This window comes from Xenopus laevis, chromosome 4L, assembly GCF_017654675.1.
Source record: "Xenopus laevis strain J_2021 chromosome 4L, Xenopus_laevis_v10.1, whole genome shotgun sequence".
Taxonomy (NCBI): domain Eukaryota; kingdom Metazoa; phylum Chordata; class Amphibia; order Anura; family Pipidae; genus Xenopus; species Xenopus laevis.
Window position 1 is genome coordinate 93,548,699 of NC_054377.1, and position 22,495 is coordinate 93,571,193.

The 22,495-nt window shown below is 37.1% G+C and overlaps 1 protein-coding gene across 1 annotated transcript in view; it reads left to right on the forward strand.

Annotated features, from left to right (window-relative positions):
- tnn.L (tenascin N L homeolog) overlaps positions 1 to 21,133 on the forward strand; it is a 38,306-nt gene extending 17,173 nt beyond the window's left edge. Inside the window, exons 5-17 of the mRNA XM_018258476.2 lie at positions 213 to 476; positions 1,299 to 1,484; positions 2,585 to 2,674; positions 5,208 to 5,471; positions 6,384 to 6,511; positions 7,113 to 7,245; positions 9,097 to 9,227; positions 13,228 to 13,360; positions 15,118 to 15,269; positions 15,899 to 15,995; positions 16,821 to 16,988; positions 18,759 to 18,922; positions 20,461 to 21,133. Of these exons, the coding sequence (XP_018113965.1) occupies positions 213 to 476; positions 1,299 to 1,484; positions 2,585 to 2,674; positions 5,208 to 5,471; positions 6,384 to 6,511; positions 7,113 to 7,245; positions 9,097 to 9,227; positions 13,228 to 13,360; positions 15,118 to 15,269; positions 15,899 to 15,995; positions 16,821 to 16,988; positions 18,759 to 18,922; positions 20,461 to 20,538 (1,988 nt within the window). The 3' untranslated portion in view covers positions 20,539 to 21,133. The remainder of the gene's footprint in view (positions 1 to 212; positions 477 to 1,298; positions 1,485 to 2,584; positions 2,675 to 5,207; positions 5,472 to 6,383; positions 6,512 to 7,112; positions 7,246 to 9,096; positions 9,228 to 13,227; positions 13,361 to 15,117; positions 15,270 to 15,898; positions 15,996 to 16,820; positions 16,989 to 18,758; positions 18,923 to 20,460) is intronic.
- The last annotated feature ends 1,362 nt before the right edge of the window (positions 21,134 to 22,495 follow it).

Below are 22,495 nucleotides of genomic sequence, written 5' to 3' on the forward strand. Positions count from 1 at the left end.
CTTTCCCTTTGTTTTACTTTACTTTTCCTTAGTTTTACAAGTCATTCTAATCACATTTATTATTGTAATAAAGCACATGGAGAATGAGTAGAAAGAAAATGAGGTTGGACACTATAAAACAATATTATCCCATTTATGCGCAGAAAGTACTTATTTGCTCTCCAGAGTTTAGGTGAATTTTTTTTACCAGTTTGCTTCCTTTTTCTCTCCAGTGATTGCAGTGCAGAATTTACAATTGCTCAGTGTTACAGAGGATTCCCTGAACATTGCTTGGGATATGATGCTTGAAGTTGATTATTACTTGCTTGTATATTACCCCATGGGCAATGAAGGCTTAAAGAAGGAAATACAAGTATCTGTGGACCAGGATACATACCAGATCATGGGTTTGGCTGCCGGGACTGAATATAAAGTACTGATGTATCATGCAAAGAATGGAATGACCAGCCAGCCAGCAGAGCTCCTTGCCAAAACAGGTAAAAATTTAGAGGGAGGGTCATAGTCAGAGGGCAATATTTGCTGTAAAAACACCATAATCCAATTTTGGATGGTTTTTATAGTCTATTAATGATGCAAAATTGACATTCTATACAGTCCATCTGTGTGCCCCTTTAATCTCTAAAGAGGGGTCCTTTAAGATGAGCAGGACAAAACTAAAACAAAGCAGTGATATTACTACAAAAAAAATCATCAAACACAATAAAAATATTTCCATAAAGATTCTCAATTAAGTAACTCTAATCTAATTTGTAATTAAAGGAAAATGATAGCCAGCAAAACATTGGGCAATGGAGGCCCACCAATGCAATCTTTGCCATGGGCTGTTGGTACCTTTAAGTGGTCCTGTCCACAGGACTGGCAAATAAGAAATGAGTGGTCATAGTTTTGGTGCAGATATTTTACATATTTTATAGAATCCACCCAGTAAAGTGTTGGAGCCCTTAGAGATATGAGCACATTATAGGTATTAATGTGTTTTGGTGTATTAGAGGTGAATCTTGTTACTTTCCAAAGTATGTATTCATACCCCTGTTGGCCATGGGCCATAATTGTTGGGGGTGGCTATTCACTTTCCTTGGACTACTGCATTCTCCTTCAGTGGGCAGAGAGTACAGAAAGGGAGAATGAGTCCATTTGATCCTGGGCACTCACTCCTGGCAAATGGAGATTTGAGGGTTTTTTATACTGACCTCACACTTAAACCCTTTTACAGTGTATTGATGCTGCCTTATTTACCATCAAAACAGGAAGGCTCCTCGAAATGGTTAGAAAATGAATGACAACTCTTTGCTTTTTAGATAGTATTTCACTGGGGACTCTGTGGGTTGCAGAAGAGACAGAAGACTCTTTGGAAGTAGAATGGGAAAATCCCTTGGTAAATGTGGATCATTACAAACTGAAGTATGCTGAGCAGCCTAATGGGGCTGAGAGAGAGCTTATAGTGTCACAGAGTCAAGACCCCAAGAGCAGATACACCATCACAGGTAAGGTTGTAAGGCTTTTATCTTTTTCCTGAACATAATATATGAATAATAATGACAGTTACAAGAGCCTCTCCTTACTAGAAATACATCAACTAGGAATATTTAGCAGAATTGCATAGTATATGAATGTGAAAACATTTGGGGCAATTTAAAAAAAACTTGTTTGCAATATTTTTGAATGCTCCATATGTATGAAAATTCAGTCCTAAAAAGTCACAAAAATGCGTTCATGATTTTTTGTAGTGGTCGATTGTGTTGGGATTTTAAGGACTGCAACCATTTTGTCAAACTATTTGAATTGATCAACAGAACTTGGAGCAAGTCTTCAAGTTTTTGTCCCCTAGGAAATAATGATTTTAGACAGGTTTAACCTGTTCTACTTATAATATTCTAGAACTGGAAAGATTTTTGATGAATGTGAAAAAATAATTTGCTAGGAGGAAAACTTTTGATAAATCTAGGGTGCCTGGTGGTTAGATGGTCTGCTAATGGAAATCATAATATAATTTCATATCATATCATAATTTCCAAATGTATTTCTGTTGTAATAAACTATAGGGAGATGACCATTAACATTAAGGGGCTGATTCACTAAGCTCGAGTGAAGGATTCGAATGAAAAAACTTCGAATTTCGAAGTATTTTTTGGGTACTTCGACCATCGAATTGGTTAAATTCGTTCGAATTCGAACGAAATCGAACGAATCGAACGAAAAATCGTTCGACTATTCGACCATTCGATAGTCGAAGTACTTCCCCTTTAAAAAAAACTTCGACCCCCTACTTCGGCAGCTAAAAGCTACCGAAGTCAATGTTAGCCTATGGGGAAGGTCCCCATAGGCTTGCCTGTGATTTTTTGATCGAAGGATTTTCCTTCGATCGTTGGATTAAAATCCTTCGAATCGTTCGATTCGAAGGATTTAATCGTTCGATCGAACGGAAAATCCTTTGATCGATCGATCGCAGGATTAGCGCTAAATCCTTCGACTTCGATATTCGAAGTCGAAGGATTTCAATCCGAGGGTCGAATTTCGAAGTATTTTTAACTTCGAAATTCGACCCTTAGTGAATCGGCCCCTAAATGTTTGATTTTATATTCAGGTCTGCAGCCTAGCACATCCTACAAAATCAGCGTCCAGACTGTCAGAAGTGGTCAGGAGGGAAAGCCAGCTACTGCAGTTGGGACTACAGGTATAGTATCAAATTATTACTTCTGTAGTTAGTACTTGTAATCTTTTGTATATATCTTTGTTTCACAATTAGTGTAAGTACTGTAGTGATTATTAGATCAAGGCCACAGACACAATCAATGCTGCCTGGTTTTCTGCTACTTTATAGTTAGTGACTAATTTGATGCCAACATCACTCATAACCCACCAAGTAGATACTGTAAATGGATCCTTTTTGCATATATTGCAGCCGAAAGATATGCCATGGCCTTCCTTATGCTTCAAATTCTTGACATGAAATTCTCCACCTGTTTTTTCCTTCAGTGTGTAATATACAAATTTATTTTCCCTTTTGGCTTACAGATAATATTATCAGCTTGAACGTCTTTATAGCATTGTTTTTTGTGTTCTTTTCTTTGGATCTTCCATTAAACAGCACTATTTAAACAACCATATCTTAATTAAATCTGTCTAAGGATGTTTAGAGATTACACTCTAAATCTTTGCCTTTATCCAGATTTAAATCACTTGTATTTTACATTTCAATGTGCTTTCTTGCACATTATTATTTGTATTTTATTTGTTTCTTCAATTTCCTTAAATCACAAATGAATGGAGCTTTAACTGCAGCCCTAAATATGTCTGTGGGATAATTCACTGTCAGATAATGGTGCATTGATATAAACCAAATGTATAGCCAACTCCTTCCTGGAGATGCCGGTGGCTATTGCCTCCTTCCTACTCATGCGCTATATAAATACATGTTAATAATAATAATAATAATAATAATAATAATGCAGGTTCATCAGGGAAACTGCATTTCGTAACAAAATCCTAGTGAGTTCCAGAACCTTGCTGTAGAAACTGGCTGGAATAGAAGGGCCTTAAGCTGGCCATAGATGTTGAGATTTTTAAAAGATCAGATCCTGATCGTGAGACCACGATCTTCTCAGAACGATCGTACGATCGTACGAATCTACCATCAACTAAAAAGACCAATTTACCAGGAAAACAAAGGGGAGCTGCCTGCTTGGCCCTGCAAACATAGAGAGATTGCACTGGGACCGACAAAGATTTTTTGACCTGGCCGATCAATTTCCCGACAGATGTCGGACGAAAAATCGTAAGATGTACGATCGTTCGAATACCACTAACCGCACGATAATTTCGAAGGATCGGTCGGGCTTCCCTAAAATCGGTCGTTCGGCAAGAAGAATCGTCGCGTCTATGGGGACCTTTAGTGATGGTGTCTAGAGATCTGCCCCACCAGTTGGAGAACTTAATTACCCTTTCCATTACAGTGGCCACCCACCTTCATAGATGTGAAGCTGAGAAAGAACATTGCATGCACTTCCAACCAATTTTTATAACCATTTTCAAAAACCCTTCAACCTCCCTCTTCACTTCTCTAGAGGAACCTAATAAGATCAGGGGTACATATCTCAGGGAACATGAAAAACACCCCAGTGGTTTCAGCTGGACTGTGTCTTTAAGGTGGTGGTAATGTACCCTTCACCTATAACTGTCCATTGAAGTACTGAAAACACCAGCCCCACGTGTGCTAGGGAAGACATATGTGGGTGCTATAGAAATCTCTCCCAAAGAACTGCATATACCACCTCTTGCTTCCTATCCAGATCCAGTTACCTTCAAACTATTAAGCAGCTGAGACAATTTACAGAATATTATTTATTATAGTTCATTAAGGGCTTCTTCTCTTGAGTTGCTCCTAAACTGCATTGCATGCACTTCCAACCAATTTTTATAACCATTTTCAAAAACCCTTCAACCTCCCTCTTCACTTCTCTAGAGGAACCTAATAAGATCAGGGGTACATATCTCAGGGAACATGAAAAACACCCCAGTGGTTTCAGCTGGACTGTGTCTTTAAGGTGGTGGTAATGTACCCTTCACCTATAACTGTCCATTGAAGTACTGAAAACACCAGCCCCACGTGTGCTAGGGAAGACATATGTGGGTGCTATAGAAATCTCTCCCAAAGAACTGCATATACCACCTCTTGCTTCCTATCCAGATCCAGTTACCTTCAAACTATTAAGCAGCTGAGACAATTTACAGAATATTATTTATTATAGTTCATTAAGGGCTTCTTCTCTTGAGTTGCTCCTAAACTGGCTATTGTTGTATGATGTATGAGCATTCCACTTTTATATATTTACAGATGTAGATTGCATCACAAAAAAGACTAACCCTAATATGTCATGAAAGTCAGTTTGCCCAGGTGCAGTAACCCATAGCAACCAACAAGATGCTTACTTTATAACAGGTTAACATGTTACATGCTGATTGGTTGCTATGGGTTACTTCACTTGGACAAACATAATGTCTTTTGTATCATAAAGTTTTTACTCAACTTGTCTAACATACTGAGAGTTCGTAGCCCCTTTGCATCTGTACTATATTTTAGATCATTTAAAAGCCACTTAAAACCTTGATCTTTCTCCTTTAAGAATGGTACAAATACATTTGGTTTATTTTATATTTAAATATATATAGTTAAATATTATTTTACCTTAACAATATTGTGCTTGCAGGGATTGATGGTCCTAAAAATCTAGTGACCACAAAAGTGGGTGAGGATACAGCCAGTCTATCCTGGAAAGCATCCCTAGCCGACATAGATAAATATATGTTGAGCTATTCATCGCCTGATGGCAGCACTGAAGAGATATCTTTAGGCAAAGAGAAAATTTCAACGTCTCTGAGTAACCTAACTCCTGGCACAGAATACATTTTTTATCTATGGGCAGAAAAAGACGCCAAACGGAGCAAGAGAACCAGTGTCACAGCAGTGACTGGTGAGAAATTAAGAAAGGAATCATAACAATTATAAGATTTTTGCATAATCAAAATGATGTGCCTTCAAGGAAGGTTTGAAGCTATGGGAAGCATAAGTGTGAATTTAACATTCACTAAGGAATAAGAGTAGATTCCATAGATCTTACCATTTTTGGTTTGGAATTTTTTCAATACAACAAAATATTATTGTCTCTATTTATCTTAATCTGTTGTAAAACTTTCACCTTCTGATGCCACCTTGCTGCCTCAAAATCTCACTAGGGATTCAGCCAATCCAATACCTCTTGAAGGATTTGCATGAGGTTGAATTCCTTTGGGCTGATTTATTTATATTTGAGTTAAACATTCAAGCATGGCACAAAAAATTTGCTATTGTTGCAAACAAGATCATAATTTTTTTTTAACAATTCAGATTATTTCTTTTTCTGTGACTTTTTTTTTACCCTATTTGTCAAATCAAATTAAAAAAATTAATAAAAATCTTGTCCTGCCAAGTTGCCATAGAAATCAATTGGGAATATAACTGCAACTTTAAACGAAAATGATGACCACAATCACATCCGCCATCACTATTTTCTGCAAACCATTGGAGAGCTTTCTTAAATATGAAAATGGTGGTAAAAAAACACAATCACAGTAAAAAAAACCTCAATCAATGTAGTTATTTAAATCTTTTCTCACAATCCAAGTGTTCAGCTCAACAAAATTTGAAGTCATGTGACATGAAAGCTCTGTACTAACTAAATGTTCAATTTTTTGCCACAATTGATCTTTAGTGGAAGATTTAGTATTTGGCCAAATGCAAGATACATGGTTTACTACATCCCAACTAATTGCCAACCAATCTTACACAATCTATTCGCATTTTGCTTTTGCAACAAAAACATAAATTGTTCTCTATATTCCTTCAGAAATTGACCCACCAAAGAATCTACAATTTTCTGATTCACAACAGCAAGCCTCTCTCACCTGGAATCCCCCTATTGCACAAATTGATGGCTATGTTTTAGTCTTGGAAGACTCTGATGGAGGCAGACAGGTGATTTATGATTATGGCTGTACAGACAAGTCTAATGCTAATTGAAATATTAAAGTTTTTTATAGCTGAAATGAAATAGATTAATATGTATCTGTTGTGCAGCTCAACTGAATATTTAATGCGACTTAAGGTTCCAGAAGAATTGCAGTCAGTCTAATATGTCTTTATCATTAAGTTTAATGACCAGTGTAGGTAAAATGTAACATCAAATAATTGTCTAAAGGAGAAAATGACCAACATACTCAATAAGTACACATGACCTGCCAACCTTTTTTGTACTTAGTCATATATTGTGTTTTTCTTAACTACCAACAATCAACTTGTTTTATCTTTGAAAAACAGCATTATCAGTGGTTGTGTACTTGCATCAATAAATAAAACAATCACAGCACTTGCATGGGCCCAACTCTATCTTATCCCATCAATTTAAAAAAATGCAACAGAAATGTTTTAGTAAGCAAAGCCCCAAAATCAGCAGCTTAAATTTATATGAGCATAATATGTACTGCTGCAGGCACTGGCTATGGTGACCTTCTAGTAATTCTAGACCTGCAAACATCGTGTTCATCTGTAATTTATCAGGCCTGTGTCATTGTAACAGGAGATTGAGTTGGATTCTGCAGTAAATAATTTTGAACTGAAAGATCTGAAGAAAGGGCTAAAGTACACGGTCTACCTGCTAGCTTTTAAAGGTAACCGTCGGAGCATACAAGTCAGCACCAACTTTTATACAGGTAAGGATTTTAAAACTAAGGAATATTTATATGACTATACTGGAAGATCACAAGAATATTCTCCAACTGAAAACTGCAATAGTTTAAATTAGAATATAAGCATTTTGGTTGCTAGTATATTTTTGTGCATATTCTTGTCATTATTATGTTTATTGTTTAAATAACATTTATTTTGTACTCTTTGCTTCCCCCAAACCAGTGTTCCTAATTACCAACAATTTCTACACTAGATCTCTGCCTGTGGTTTGTGTGTTGACTCGTTTGTACTGTAAATTTTATACTGTGTACATGTGTATCCACATGTATTTATGCATATTGCAATGTTGGTAAACCCTATAGATTCCGAAAATAACTGGTTAATGGGACACTGGGGAATTTGGGGTAATTGTAGCACAATTTCTTTAAGTAGACAAAAAATGTTTCAGTGAATGTTGTTTATATTTAAAATGAGATGTATTTCTTACTAAAACCAGTAAAGTATATTGCTGATAAATAAAATGAAGTAAATTTATAATGAATATGTTTATAAAGCGTTCCTGGAACCTTTATTATAGAGGGAAGACACACCTAACCTCTGTAGATCCTAAATGTTGTAATGTAGTGGAAGCCAACCTGTGAGCTAGTGTTTGACAAAGCCCTCATTCTGCTTCTTGCTGTAACTGGGGCAAACAAGGAATATACAATACTGAGGTTTTTAATAATTACACACCTCGGCTATCTCTGGAACTAATGTTGTATAACTGTTTTTAGTGTTAGATGTCTAGAAGTTCAAACTACATTGCAATTCATTGCTAGGGTGCAGGTCTAATTTATTTGGTTTGCCTACCTAAGGTAGGCAATCTCCAACCATGGCTTTACAACTGTTTTTCGATACAACTGCCAGAATCTCTATTGGCTTCATGTGTGTTCCCCATATGTCTCAAATTGCTTCCTGTAAAGCATAGCATCTGGAACTTGGGCTTGAGATAAGTTCAGCCCTTCTTTTATGAGGCCTTTAAGTTTACTGTGTTTATTGCCTGAATGGTGTTTATTGAGCTTTTTAAGTATTGTACCATATGTTTTTTCAGTTTTTCAAGTTGAAGATACCTTAAAGATCTAATTCCACTTAATGAAAGCATTTTAGGGCACCATATTTAGAGGGTTTATTAGCAAATATATGAATAAAGGAGTTCCTTCTTTCAAAGTGACAGTGAGAAGTGACATTTTGAGTTTTGTCAATGAATTCACCCCTAAGCTAGAAATACTGAACGAAAATCGCGGTTAAATCTAGAATAAATACTATTAGCTTAAAGCTTAATATGTATATATATATATATATATATATATATATATATATATATATATATATATATATATATATATATATATATATATATATAGTTATAAATTACCTCTTCCTGTAACCAATTAAACCCCACTCCATAAGATTATAAGAGAGATTGTTTTTCAAGCCAGTTTCTGAAATGTGGGAAGATGACCATTTCCTTAATATTTTGAGCTACCTACATCTGTGCATCTTCAGAGTCAAGCACTATAGGTGTCGTTCATCAATTTATTTATAGACAGCAATTCTGTTATTTTCAGTCTAAATGGACATTTATGGAATGTTTTTAGCCAAATTATGTTTAGAATAAAACTTTCCTGGATAAGACAAGACCATATTTTTATAGCTTGAGAATGTTCCCATCAGCAGTACCAAAATTAGGGCATTTGAGTTATTTTCTTTGAAAAATGTTTGGTGCTGTATGAAAAGGCCTATTAAAAAACTTTGGAATATCTTCCGTAAAGTATTTGCTTTTGGTGTATTCATAAATATAACAGATCCCTGGATTTTATATTTGTTCTTTTTAGATATTGACCCCCCAACAAACTTACAATCTATTGACGTTACACAGACTGAAGCCTCCCTCACATGGACTCCACCCACTGCACAGATAGATGGCTATATACTCACTTATACTGATGCAGATGGCAACACTGAGGTACAGTTATGATGACCCTGCTTAGTTCAACTTATAATTGCCCACAGTACCAGTTACGGTATGGCTCAGATGAAACTGAATATTAAATATAGTTCAGAGAAGACTGAATATCAAAGAAGAACTAAAGCCCAAAAATGAATATTGCTGAAAATGTTGTATTTTGTAGACTAAAATTGCTGTACTGGTCCAGAATTTCAGCAGACCTTCAAAATAGCCCACATACGCACCCTATTGTTTGATCTTGTTATGACGTTTCTTTAATCACATATTACCTTAGGTTGAATAGAGACAAATATCCATCAAGTTCATCCATTATGTCCAAATGAAACCAAACTAACTGCTTTTTGATCCAGAGGAAGGTTAAAAAAAATCTGAATTTGTATACAATTTTCCTGAATCCAAAAGGGCAGACAGTCTGTGGATCAGTCCGTACTAGAGTTTATTATATGGACCACTTGTTGTCATATCCCCTTAGACACCTTTTCTCTTGTGTTGACAATCTGTGCTCCCTCATAACTAAGATCTTCTATTAATTTTATCCCCTTTGTTTGGGTCATTTATAAGGTTTGTGCAGTACATATTTATTCACAAATGGTTGTATTGCACATGTTTTTCCCTATATGTATAAAAATTGTAATGCTGTCCACGTCTTTCATTCTTTTGCGAATTCGCATTGTGCATAAATATTCGCAAATGACTCACAAATGAAATGGGTGTTTGCACAAACACGGACACTGTGTGAGGTTGAATATAGTGTTGATGGTAACAGAACCTGAACTAGGGGTAGGCAGAGTAGGCATGTACTTAGGGCGCAAAGCTGGGGGGGCAACAGGCAAGTACCTTCTCTGGCTCCTACCCCTGGTCCGGTTCCCTCTCTAGACTGTCGGCTCTGTCGGCTGTACATGCGCGACTTTGCGTCCATGCATGCCAGCATCGGTTCGCGGTTCCTTTTTTTACAGGACAATGCTTTGTCATTACTGCTGCTCACTGGCATTGTTTGTTAAAGCTGTTTAATATTCACAAGTATCACTAGGTCCTTCTCCATCAATGATTTACTTAACTTAGTCCTATTAAATAGTATAAGTGGCCAACATATTTTTCTTATTTGAGTTCATAAACTTAAATGTATCAGCATTGTGACACTGCACATACTGGGTGCAACATGGCCTACTGTGGAGAAACAAATGCAGGGTATCAATATAAATTATCACATTAGTAGAAGGTGAAGTTTCATTTGTCATAGAAGCTGATACTTTTATTTCTGATTATTAATCAGTCCTGATGAAGAATGTACTAGTTTACTTCTGCCATGTAATGTGAATCTCAGTTAATTACCAATTACTTTTTTACTGTGAATTGAATTTTGTGTATATAGAATATATATTGGCAATTTGTCCCTGATATTAGGTAATTGGCAGCCATTCACAAACTGGCAAAAAAAAAAAGACAGGGAGATAATGTGGGCATCTTCAGGGGCCACAGATCATCACTTAGGAGCATATTTATTATGTTGTGTAAAAAAGACAGCGGCATCATACACCATGTAAAAAAACGGCATAACATTTTTACATGTTTTTTCTTGATAATTTCTCCATTTATTTTACACAGCTTGCACCGTTTATCCAGTAAATTTAGTTTTTCACAGCATAATAAATATGCCCCTAAAGTATAACGTATGCAGCAGGAAATTAGGCAATATTGTGAAACCTTGTCTTGTCCATCCCTATCACCCTTGTCCTTTTTTGAGGACTTGCAGAGAGGCAACACATGAATCATCTAGAAAATTGCATTGACTGTAACAAGCAAACTCCTATTTTTAACTCTGTTAAATACAAATTGCATCTCAACTAGGGATGCACCAAATACACTATTTGGGATTCAGATTGTTAATTTGCATATAGGACCATGTGGAAAAAGTAATGAAAAGTCACGTTATTTCCCTTCCCGTCCTAATTTACATATGCAAATTAGGATTCGGATTCAGTTCTGCCAAGTGCAAGGATTCTGTAGAATCTGAATTCTGCTGAAAAAGGTAGAATCCTGGCTGAATCCCGAACCAAATCCGGGATTCATCGCATCCATAGTCTCAACACTTTCTGACTTTCAAGTGGCTTGACAAGTCATCTGTCATGAAGCGTGCTCCATAAATATTCTGTTGTGTAAATGGCACTGTAACTCAAGAAAACTTTTTAGTTTTTAACCATAAAACAGGAGCAATCGTGTGACAATACCAATCAGGACCACCATCAGAAATCGCAGGGCCCCATACAACAAAATTTCCTGGGCCCCCTGGGCTACGACCAACCGAAAGCCCCACCTACAGGTCTGCCCTCCCCAACCCGCAGGTCCGCCCCCCAAAATATTGTTGGCTAGGGTTCCCACATGTTAATAAAAAGATATTGGTGGTCAGGGCCCCCATAAAAAACATTTGTGGCCAGGCCCCCCCCCATTAAAAAATATTGGTGGCTAGGATCCCACATGAGAAAAAAAAATTGGTGGCCAAAATTGGTGGCCAGACCCCCCCCCCCACATTATAAGAAAATTGGTGGCCAGGGCCCCTTAAACATCCATGCCTTCCCGAAGTCAGCAGCTCTCACAAAAATGGGGGGCCCGGCTAATAATGTAAGTGTGGCATGGCCAGGCCCCCCTTACCCTCGGGCTTCCTACAACTCTCCCCCCTGTCCCCCCCTGATGGTTGCCCTGATACCAATGATAAGATGCATAAGTCAGTTCTGATAGTACCTGTTATTTACTTCCTTAATTGAGTTGATTAATGTTTTACCCTATACTCAGAGGGATAACAAGTCACCCTGCCTTTTCTTATAATTGTTTTTATATGCAAGTTAATGAGTGCTAGTAAAGCTGATTTGTGTTTTACCTTGATTTTCACTCTTCCTGTACACAGCTTTTAGAAATAATATATATTAAAACACATTGGTAAATATGACCCTCGACAACCTTTCTTCATTATCTTCTCCATTGTAGATAACAATTTGCTGGTCTATCCTTTCAGACAATAGAATTCCATTTTGTTTTCTCTTATCCTAACCCACCGTACAGTATGAATTATCAGTTTTAAATTAAAGCCTGGCTAAAACTGAGAATGTGTGGTTGTATTCCATTTGTCTGTTTACATCAGATTTATTTCTTGGCTTGTATGTCAACCATAGGAATATTTCTATGATTAAACTTCTATACACACAATACACAGAACAGATTCTCAAATATTACTTTGTTGCTTTTATTGACATTTTTTAAGAACCTACATTCTGCTGTTCCATTTGTATACTCCATTTGTATTTCCTTCAATTTGGAATTCACCCATTTGGTAATGAGTATTTATTTTAATTAGTAATAACACCATCCATTGTTTAATCAGTCTGTTTGTTTTGTTGCCAGAACTTGACTAAAATTACTATTTCTATGTTGATTCATTTTTCACCAGATAATTTAAATGGAAAAATTGTAAAACAAAAAACAAGAAACGTTTTTGTGTTCCCCACACAAAAATAAATATATCAACAATTTACTTGCTTTAAATTATTTTGCACCATTTAAGTGATTACAGCTCAAATTCATCCTGCTTCCTCATGTGCCCTCAGAGCTGTCCTGTCAGTCGCTGGCTGTGCTGTTTAGAAGGAATTTTCAGCTATGTTCTCTGCATCTGTCTTTATTACTCAGCAGAGCTTCTGTTGTAAGGCCAAACAAAATCAGCTTTCATCCTTTTGGGCAGTGGAGAACGGAGCCGAAAAATCCTCTGAAGCAGCACTAGCAGATGCCAGAAGATGGAAATGGATGGATCTGAAGGCACATGGGGAAGCAGGAGAAACTTAAGTTGTTATCTTATTTATCTTGTAAATTGTGCATTATTTGTAATACAAATAAATTGCTGATATATTTATTTATGTGTTGTTTTTTGACTATAGATCCCCTTTAAATGCCTGCATGAGAACGAATGTATGCTGTGTACTTATGCAGTATGTTTATTTGTTTCTAAAAGGAGATCCAGCTGGATTCTTCAAGTAGAAGTTTTGCTCTGAAAAACTTGAAGAAAGGATTAAAGTACACAGTTTACTTGAAAGCTTTCAAAGGAGATCGCAGGAGCAGCCAAGCCAGTACCATATTTCATACAGGTAGGGTTGTCTATCATGTTTAAACAAAGAGATATTTGAAAATTAACTACATTTGCTCTGAAATGTAACAGATTTGTAGAAAACTGAGGGAGAGGGTATCTGAAATTTGATGACAATATTACAGAGATGGCAAAATGTTTTGCTACAAACTTGCAGCATATATGAACTAAAAACACATATTGCACATTGTGATATATGGCTTAAATTATACTGTTTACTTTCTCGACTTTCTTGAAAGGAATAGTTGAAACTTAACTTGCTATTGTATTTACTTTTTCCATCTAGTAAAAAAGGCAGGATTGTCTTTTCTGACTCTTCTGTAATATGGTACAAATTATTTTAATTTCCTGTGATAGATTTCTCTATACATGGTTGGAGCAAACTAAGGGGGTGATTCTTGCAAATACTGTATCTGTAGTACTGTTCAATTAGCAGCTATTTTTTCTGGATTTAGTGTTAGTTAACCAAATGTGTCAGGCCATACTGTCTGTAACTTGAAGGAATATTGCACCAAAGTGAGCTATGGATGATTAAAGAAGGGTGTTTCATGACAGCCAAAAACATTGGTGGAGGCACATGATCTACTCTGTTCAGGGAATCAGAAATTCCCTCAAATAACGCCTCTGTGTCAGTTTAATAAATATATGCAGTCTGTGCAGTTACCTCATTTGCAGTCACTTACTTGAGGAGCATCCTGCTCCTCCCTGCTGAGCAACTGCAAGATGATTGGAGCAAATGACTTCCTTAAACTTAATATTTTTACACCAACAAGTTTAAGTTAAGACACTAGGATTCAAATTATAAAAAGGGTACCATCCTTGGAAATTGAGCACACATAGGAGCTCTAGACTGATAGAAACGTGTAAATATGTAATTCCATTATCAGTGGTTTCAATCCATGAGTACTGATGTTTTAACAATTACTATTCTATTCTTGAAAATGGACCTTTAATTGTATTAATTGGGACATAATATATATATATATATATATATATATATATATATATATATATATATATATATATATATATATATATAGTAGAACCCCAATTTTATGTTTTTCAGGGGTACAGGATAAAATTATGTAAAATCAGGGAAAATGTAGAATCAGGGAAATGGGTTAAAGTAACTTTTTCTTCAAATACTGAGAGGATATAAGCACAGGAGTCCACTTTATTTTTAGATTCAATATTTACTGTGTTATAACAAGGGTTAAACATTGCAGTGTTAATTTTCCTCTATGGGGGGCATGCGCAAGGCCTCTCTGTCAGTCACATACACAACCTAAAGCAATAAGTGATTTGTGCAGGACTGTATAAGGGGCAGACTAATTGGAATTTACCATTTACAGGCAGAACCATGGCAAAATATACATCTGCTATAGAATGTTGAGTTCTATGAATGCTGTATAGATTAGTTTGCAAGTCATGCTCTTGGGTGTTTGTTAAGAGGAACTTTATTATGCCCGCATATACCATGTGACATTTTATCTGCTGGGGGGTGCAGGCAGCGCTCCTTAGGGTCTGTTAGAGCTAGTACATAAGCACTGTGTTGGTTAAACATATAAAGGTCAAACTTTTCACTACTAGTGAATAACTGTATATAAAACATAAAAGAAGGTATAGCTATATGCACCCATTTTTGTTTGAAGTAGTTTTGGTTTAAAATATGTTTTATGATTTAAAATTGTATATGTTAAAAAAAACTTAGTGGTGGGTCATATGTTCTCTTTTTGGCTTACTTATTATCTTTTCTAGTCGCCATTATCATCACCCACCCATCTGACTGCAGTCAAGTCCAACAAAGTGGAAATAGACAAAGTGGCGTATACACTATCTATCCAGCTGGTGATCCTACAAAAGGAGTCAGAGCCTACTGTGATCAGGAGACTGATGGTGGAGGATGGACTGTGAGTCTCACACAATCTTTCCAGTTCTTGCTAAGGGAGTCTATAATGAAAATGGTACAACCATTGCCTACGGCAGTCTCCCAATGCCTTATACATACTATAAATTTCATCTTTTTGATGGACTCCTGTTTTGAAGTTGAAAAACAAACTGATAACTTAATTTAATAGTGGCCTCCATTGAAATCAATTTCCAATAAAATTATCCTACCATATTGTCCATATTATATGCAAATAACATTATATTGGTATAAATATAGGATCTATTATTTCGAATACTTGGGTCCTGGTGTTTTCCAAGTAAGGGGTTGTAATTTGGATCTCCTTATGTCCTCTAAAATACTTTTAAACATGAAATAAACCAAGTAGAATAATTTAGTCAATATGGATTCATGCAGCTTAGTTATCATCAAGTACAGGGTACTGTTTTATCATCACAGAAGAGAAGGAAATCACTATTAAAAAATAGTGTTATTTGTTTAAAAGAGACTCTACGGTAGATGGTCTTACCAAAATTCAGAGCTTTCTGAATAGCAGGTTTTCAGACAAGGGTCCCATACCTGTATAACCAATGCAGCATCCTGTTTATGGTAACCAGATGAATAATATTTTATATGCTGCATATACTACAGGTCTTTCAGAGAAGAAGCAGTGGAAAGCTCGACTTTTACCAGCGATGGAGGACTTATGTGGAGGGATTTGGTGATCCAAGTGATGAATTCTGGCTTGGTAGGTTATAACTATAATAAATATGAAGATTGCAAGTGTCACAGTTCCATTGAAATGCAACAATTTGTTCTCCAGCCCTATATTAAGAATAATTTACTTTATAGCTTGACTGGCACTCAAGATCTTTTCTGTTTTAAAGATGTTTTATCCCCTTAGTCTGACTTGATGGGATTTTTACCTTCATCAGATGCGACATATCTAAACATTTCTCACCATATATTTGTAGCTAATTTATATACTTCTAAATCAGATTTACAGTTCTGAAAAGTGTTCTTCTTACTGAAAGCTGAGTATGCTAATTTTTGAAGTGGCTCTTCTGGATGTGATTGTTCTTGTTAGCAATAAATGGAAACTGTCATATATTTCAAATTAATAAAAGCTATCATTTGTTACCAGGCTAGAGGAGACGGTGTATCTTGTAGTTCACAATACACAATATAAAGTACTCACTTTGGACAATTTCAGTCTATAAAGACTATTGTGTGGATTTACAAAATTTAAATTAGGGAAACTTTCCAGAGAGCTCAGATTTTAGCACATTTGTAAACACATTAGACTGTCAGCAAACGTATTAAATTTTGCAGATACTTTGCGTTTATTAGAATGTTTTTGACTGCTTATATTAATTGGACACCATTTTGGACACCTATTTTAGGGAGGTAGTGGTCAGGGACATCACTGACTTTTAACACTTCTCCTGTTGCAAGCTGAATCTTAAGGATTCAGACCAATCTTTTATGCATTGTAACAGATTGTCCCAGCATGGAAAAAAGATTGGTAAATGTGAGCTGATCTGTAGCTCCTGACAATCTTTCATTTTTGCAGGTCTCGAGTGGATTCATAAAATGACTTCATCTCCAGCAACAAACTATGAAATACGTGTAGATCTGCGTTCTGGGGATGAGTCAGTCTATGCTTTGTACCGCACTTTCCGGGTGGGAACTTCCAGAGATAGGTATAAGCTGTCCATCGGTGACTACTCTGGCACTGCAGGTATGGCTATGAAATGTGTTAGTAGTAAGAAGGCTGACCATTCTTGGTTTTTATGGAAACAATATATATATATATGTATGTGCTTATCTCGGTTTGTATTTATAATTCTATCTTAGTACCAAAATTGTACAGACATTATTGATACTGTGCCACTACTGTATATGGCCAAATCCCCTTAATTTCCCTTAAGGTCTACAGGAGTTACACCAGACTATAACAAAACATATAGGGCCACAGATAAAGAGAGGGAGAGATGCTACATTAGTGGGTAATTGTCATTAAACAAGGAAAAGTGAATTCACTGGGTGGTGCAAATGTTATACATCCCCAAACAGGTCCTGACTGAGAATTAAAATAGGCCCTGGCATTTCAGGTACCCAGAGGCCCAATCAGCCCACATAGAGGCCCAAACAGTCCCCACCAGCCCACTAAATACTGACTTTTTATGGGACCTTATACCAGCCCCTCTGGCATTTGTCAGAACCCACAGATTGCCAGTCCGGGCCTATCCCCAAAGATGCATAACAGTTGTGCATGTGCCGACAGATATGTCTATTGAGGGATGCCTGGGAAAGATAAGTAAGATGGTTGAACTGGATGGTCTAGTTTATGCCTAAAATGAGCACTGCCCCCACCCAGAGAATTCACATCTCCTTGTCATTTAAGAAAATAGTCTTTGTAGCCCAGACCATATTAAAATAAAGTATTATCATGCAATAGATTTATGAAGGATTTAATTAATTCAGGTCATGGCATATCTAGTAGAAGAAAATCTAGAACAACTGGACTTGTTGAATCGAATAATAGTTACAGAACATTGCACCATTGTGATTGGATTTTTGGAAGAGTTTATGGAGCCAATTCATTAACTTCGAGTGAAGGAATAGAAGTAAAAAAAACGTCGATTTTCAAAGTTTTTTTCGGCTACTTCGACCATCGAATGGGCTACTTCGACCTTCGACTACGACTTCGACTTCGAATCGAAGGATTCAAACTAAAAATCGTTTGACTATTCGACCATTCGATAGTCAAAGTACTGTCTCTTTAAGAAAAAACTTCGACCCCCTAGTTCGCCACCTAAAAGCTACCAAACCCAATGTTAGCCTATGGGGAAGGTCCCCATAGGCTTGCCTAACTTTTTTTGGTCGAAGGATAATCCTTCGACTGTTGGATTAAAATCCTTCGAATCGTTCGATTCGAAGGATTTAATCGTTCGATCGAACGATTATTCCTTCGATCGTTCAATCAAAGTATTTGCACAAAATCCTTTGACTTCGATATTGGAAGTCGAAGGATTTTCATTCCCCAGTCGAATATCGAGGTTAATTAACCCTCGATGTTCGACCCTTGATGAATTTGCCCCTATATGTTGAGCACTTTCGGTACCAGTCAGTTGAACTGAATGTGTATTGAAATGTCTTCAGTGTTTACCCAACAAGTCCAGTTGCTTTAGATTCACTTTTACTGGATATGTTCTGTAAAAGACATCTATGAAATGCTTCAAAACCCTTGGAGATAGATGCATGTGACTTACAGGCATCCAGTCACAAAGCCCTGCTCTTCCCCAGCTTCTTGTCTATAAACATACCAAGAGACAGTAAGAAATAGAGCCATAGATATTAGGTGACTGCCCTAACAATTATGAAAATGTTCCTTTTACAGTAGAACAAATGCTTATCCAAACTAAAAAAATAAATGGGTAACCATAGTATCTGTTTTCTTGGCATTTGTGCAAGACCTAAATGCGTTTTATCTGACTGTTTCTGGCAGGCGATGCACTTACATATCACAACGGCTGGAAGTTCAGTACATGGGACAAGGATAATGACATTGCACTCACTAACTGTGCCCTCTCACATCGTGGAGCCTTTTGGTATAAAAACTGTCACCTTGCCAACCTGAATGGACAATATGGAGGAACCGGTCACAGCCAGGTATGTAATAACAGAGCTGCCTAATGTTTAGCAATGGACTGTTTAGAAAAAGAAACAGGTTTATTTTGTAGTACAATGATACCGTTTATTGGATTACTGATATATGTAAGAATGCAACCTTTTGAGAACAAAGTGACATGGCATCTTTATGTATAATCATTTATTTATATAGTGGCAGCAAGATATACAGTAATTCACAATAATACTATACTTCTACAGTAAGACTATAAGAAACAGGGGAAATAACTAGGGCTGGAACTAGGGGTAGGCAGACATGCCTAGGGCAAACAATAGGGCAGGTACCCATTAAAGGGTCTTCTGACTACCCCTAGTCTGTGTTTGCTCCTCTTTGCTGCTCTCCCCTCTGATGCTCTCCCCACTGCCACTCTTTGTCATGGCACATGTGTGCACACACATACTGGAGTGGGGTTGCCTAGGGCACCCTCTCAGCTTGGCTGGCCCTGGAAATAACAAACACGGGTAGCAGAATGAAAAAGGTGGATTCGAGGGCACAGCTTTTAAGAGCTTTTAATATAAAAAAAAATTGGGCAACAAATGAAATATAAGCCTGTTGAAGAAAAGTGGTGAATATTCATAATGGAATGCTGGAGAATCAAACAAATTATAATTGTTATTTTGGATAACAAATTATGTTTATTTATAAGAGTAATGTAAGCAATTTATTTTCTATAAAAAGTCATGAATCCAGTGCTGTGACATAGAATTCTGATCATTGCGATTGGGTTTCCAGTATATCAAATAATGGTCTATTCAAATCATATCTTACGCAGGACCACTACTTTCCTTTCTAGAACATACTATATGTGTCACTTGTAAACACAAATGCAAGTGCTTAGATTATACACTCTACAGGGCAGGGACCGCCTTCTGACTGTCATACATACACGCTGCTTTGCAAGCTCCATTGTGCCCCTTCAGCCTGCCCACTTACATGTATACATTGATGCAAGGGAATCTTGTCATTATCATCAGCTTGGACCTCACAGTAATTTTAGGGTTCCCTTTGTGTATCTATAGCAACAAGTCAAATCAACTGGACTTGCTGTACCATGACCTGGATGAATGAGAACCTTCACAGACATGTTCCCTTCTGTTTCTGTCAATAGGCACAGCGGAATTGTGCTAAGTGAATTAGAGGCCTTGTGTCCATACGGGTGCATCACTTGCATGTTTTGGTGATAACAAATTTTGGGAAAAAAAATTGCATTGTGAATAGTGTGGGAATTTTTGCACAAATGTTGCACATTGCACTGCATTCATAAATGAGCCATATTGCAGCTTCTACATGGACTTTATATAGACACACAATGACTGTTCCACCTGCTACTATACTTGTTTTAGACTGGAACAGCACCACTATTATGGGTTGCTATGGGTAACTCCACCGGTGCAATTTTGCACATATTTTCATAAAGCAGACCCTGTATCTGCTTTATGCTATTAGGATGAATGCAGGAAGCAAATATACTGTTTTGTTATATTTTCTCCATTAATACAATGTCTCCTTTACATTTAAGGGCGTAAACTGGGAACCATGGAAAGGACATGAGTTTTCTATTCCCTTTGCTGAAATGAAGATGCGTCCCAAGGCCTAAAAAAAATAAAACAATGAAAGAATGTGGTGGAAGTATCATCAGACATGTCACTGTACATGTAACATACACAAGAGGAGTGATACCCCACTTTGTCTTCTTAAACCCTTCTTTCACTTCTGTTCTCTCAAACACATGATTGTGGAGTTACTCTAGAACAATTAACTCACTTTCATTAGCTTTACATGTAGATGGTCTTAAGTGTATCGTCCTGACAAAGTGATATCTTTATATCAGTCCAAATGCTGCCATTCATTGTTGCATTCATACAGAAGCATGTAATCTGGTTGTTTTTATTAGGCACATAGATGATATGGATTTGTTAACCAAAGCCAACCATAGTTCTTTTATGTTTATGTAAAAATGGAAACTGAACAGAATTCTTCTACCACTTTTTTTCTACAGCAACTTAGCTGCAGGGTTTCCCATGACTACAAGTTTATAATGTGTAACATTTGTAAATAGTATTTTTTTTTGATAAAGTACTTTAGTTAGTGGCAAAGGAAATCTATGTGATGCCTCTTTTAGCCTGTATTTGATATTCATTTCAACTCAACTGGAAAAAAAAAACAGAAATAAAGATTTCAAACATGGAAAATAAATTTTCCTTTGTCTTTGAAGATATGAACATGTTCAACATGTGATGGCTGATTCTGTTTATGCCTTTAAGAATCGCTTGGATGATTTCTTGGACAGACATAATATCAAGGCTATTGTGATACTAAACTCTAAAGTTAGTATAGGTATGGGTATATAAAATTTAATTAAAAGTAGAGAGGGGTGTGTGAATGGATGCTGGGTTTTCATTTGGAGGGGTTGAACTTGATGGTCTTTTTTCAACTATGTAAATATTTAGTGCAAATGTGTTGCTATATTTCTTTAGTAGGAAATTCCTGCTGGGGTAAGATTAGATGCCCTTTTCTTTGTAACTTTTTAACAGGTCTCAATTTGAAAGTATGTTATGCACGAATAACGTTGAAACCAGGTGTATGCTGCCTTTGTAAAGGGAGTTTTTATATCAGTTATTAGCAGGCTGATGTTATAGATAAACCTGGTGTCTAGTGGGCACAGCCTCTGTTCTGCAGTTTTGTTTGGTGCACGGGACCCTGGGGAAATGGCACTCCTGTGTATACAAGAAATTAGGCACCTGCACTTAAGGCAATGCAAACAGAGGACAAGCCCTTTGTGTTTATTAAGTCAAACAAAAAAACATAAAATTTCAGAGGCGTGCCCCCCTGACGAAGGCCTGTACCAGTGCTTGGTGCAATGACATTCTGGATTGGCTGAGACTAGACTTTCTAAACTTTCTGTTGTTGCCTTTAGTGAAAATGGTGAAAAGAGGTGAAAATGGGCTGGAACTGTGACCAAGGGGTTTGTGAAATCCAGTTTCATGGTTTTTATAAAGGAAACAAACTGGATAAGTATGTGGTACACTGTCTGACACTGGCAACCTCAGCTAGAGTATTAGATCAGCCCAATGTCAAGGATTAGATAGAGGGCGCTGTGGAGGTAACAGGAGGAAGGTGAGTCCTTTAGGCAAGAGCTGGCTGAACCCACGGGACACAGAAAAAGGGCAGGAACAGGGGGACGAGGCCGATGAGTCAGACTGGAACAGGTTCAGAGCGGAATAGGACGGAGAGGGTGAAGATCAGGACTGGACTAGACAGGATGAAGAGGGTGATAAGTCAGGACAGGAACAGACTGATGAGGAACAGGATGGAGCAGGAGTGGAACAGGAACAGGATGGATGGGACAGGACAGTGTGGGCGTAGGTCAGGAGCAGACTGAAAGGATGGAACAGGACGGTGCGGGCGTAGATCCGGAACAGAGTGAAAGAATAGTACTGGATGATGAAGGAGACTGGAGCAGAAGGAGACTGGAGCAGAAAGAGACTGGAGCAGATGGTAGGAGAGGATGGGATAGCCGGAGAGGGGACTGGATAGCCGGAGAGGGAGGACAA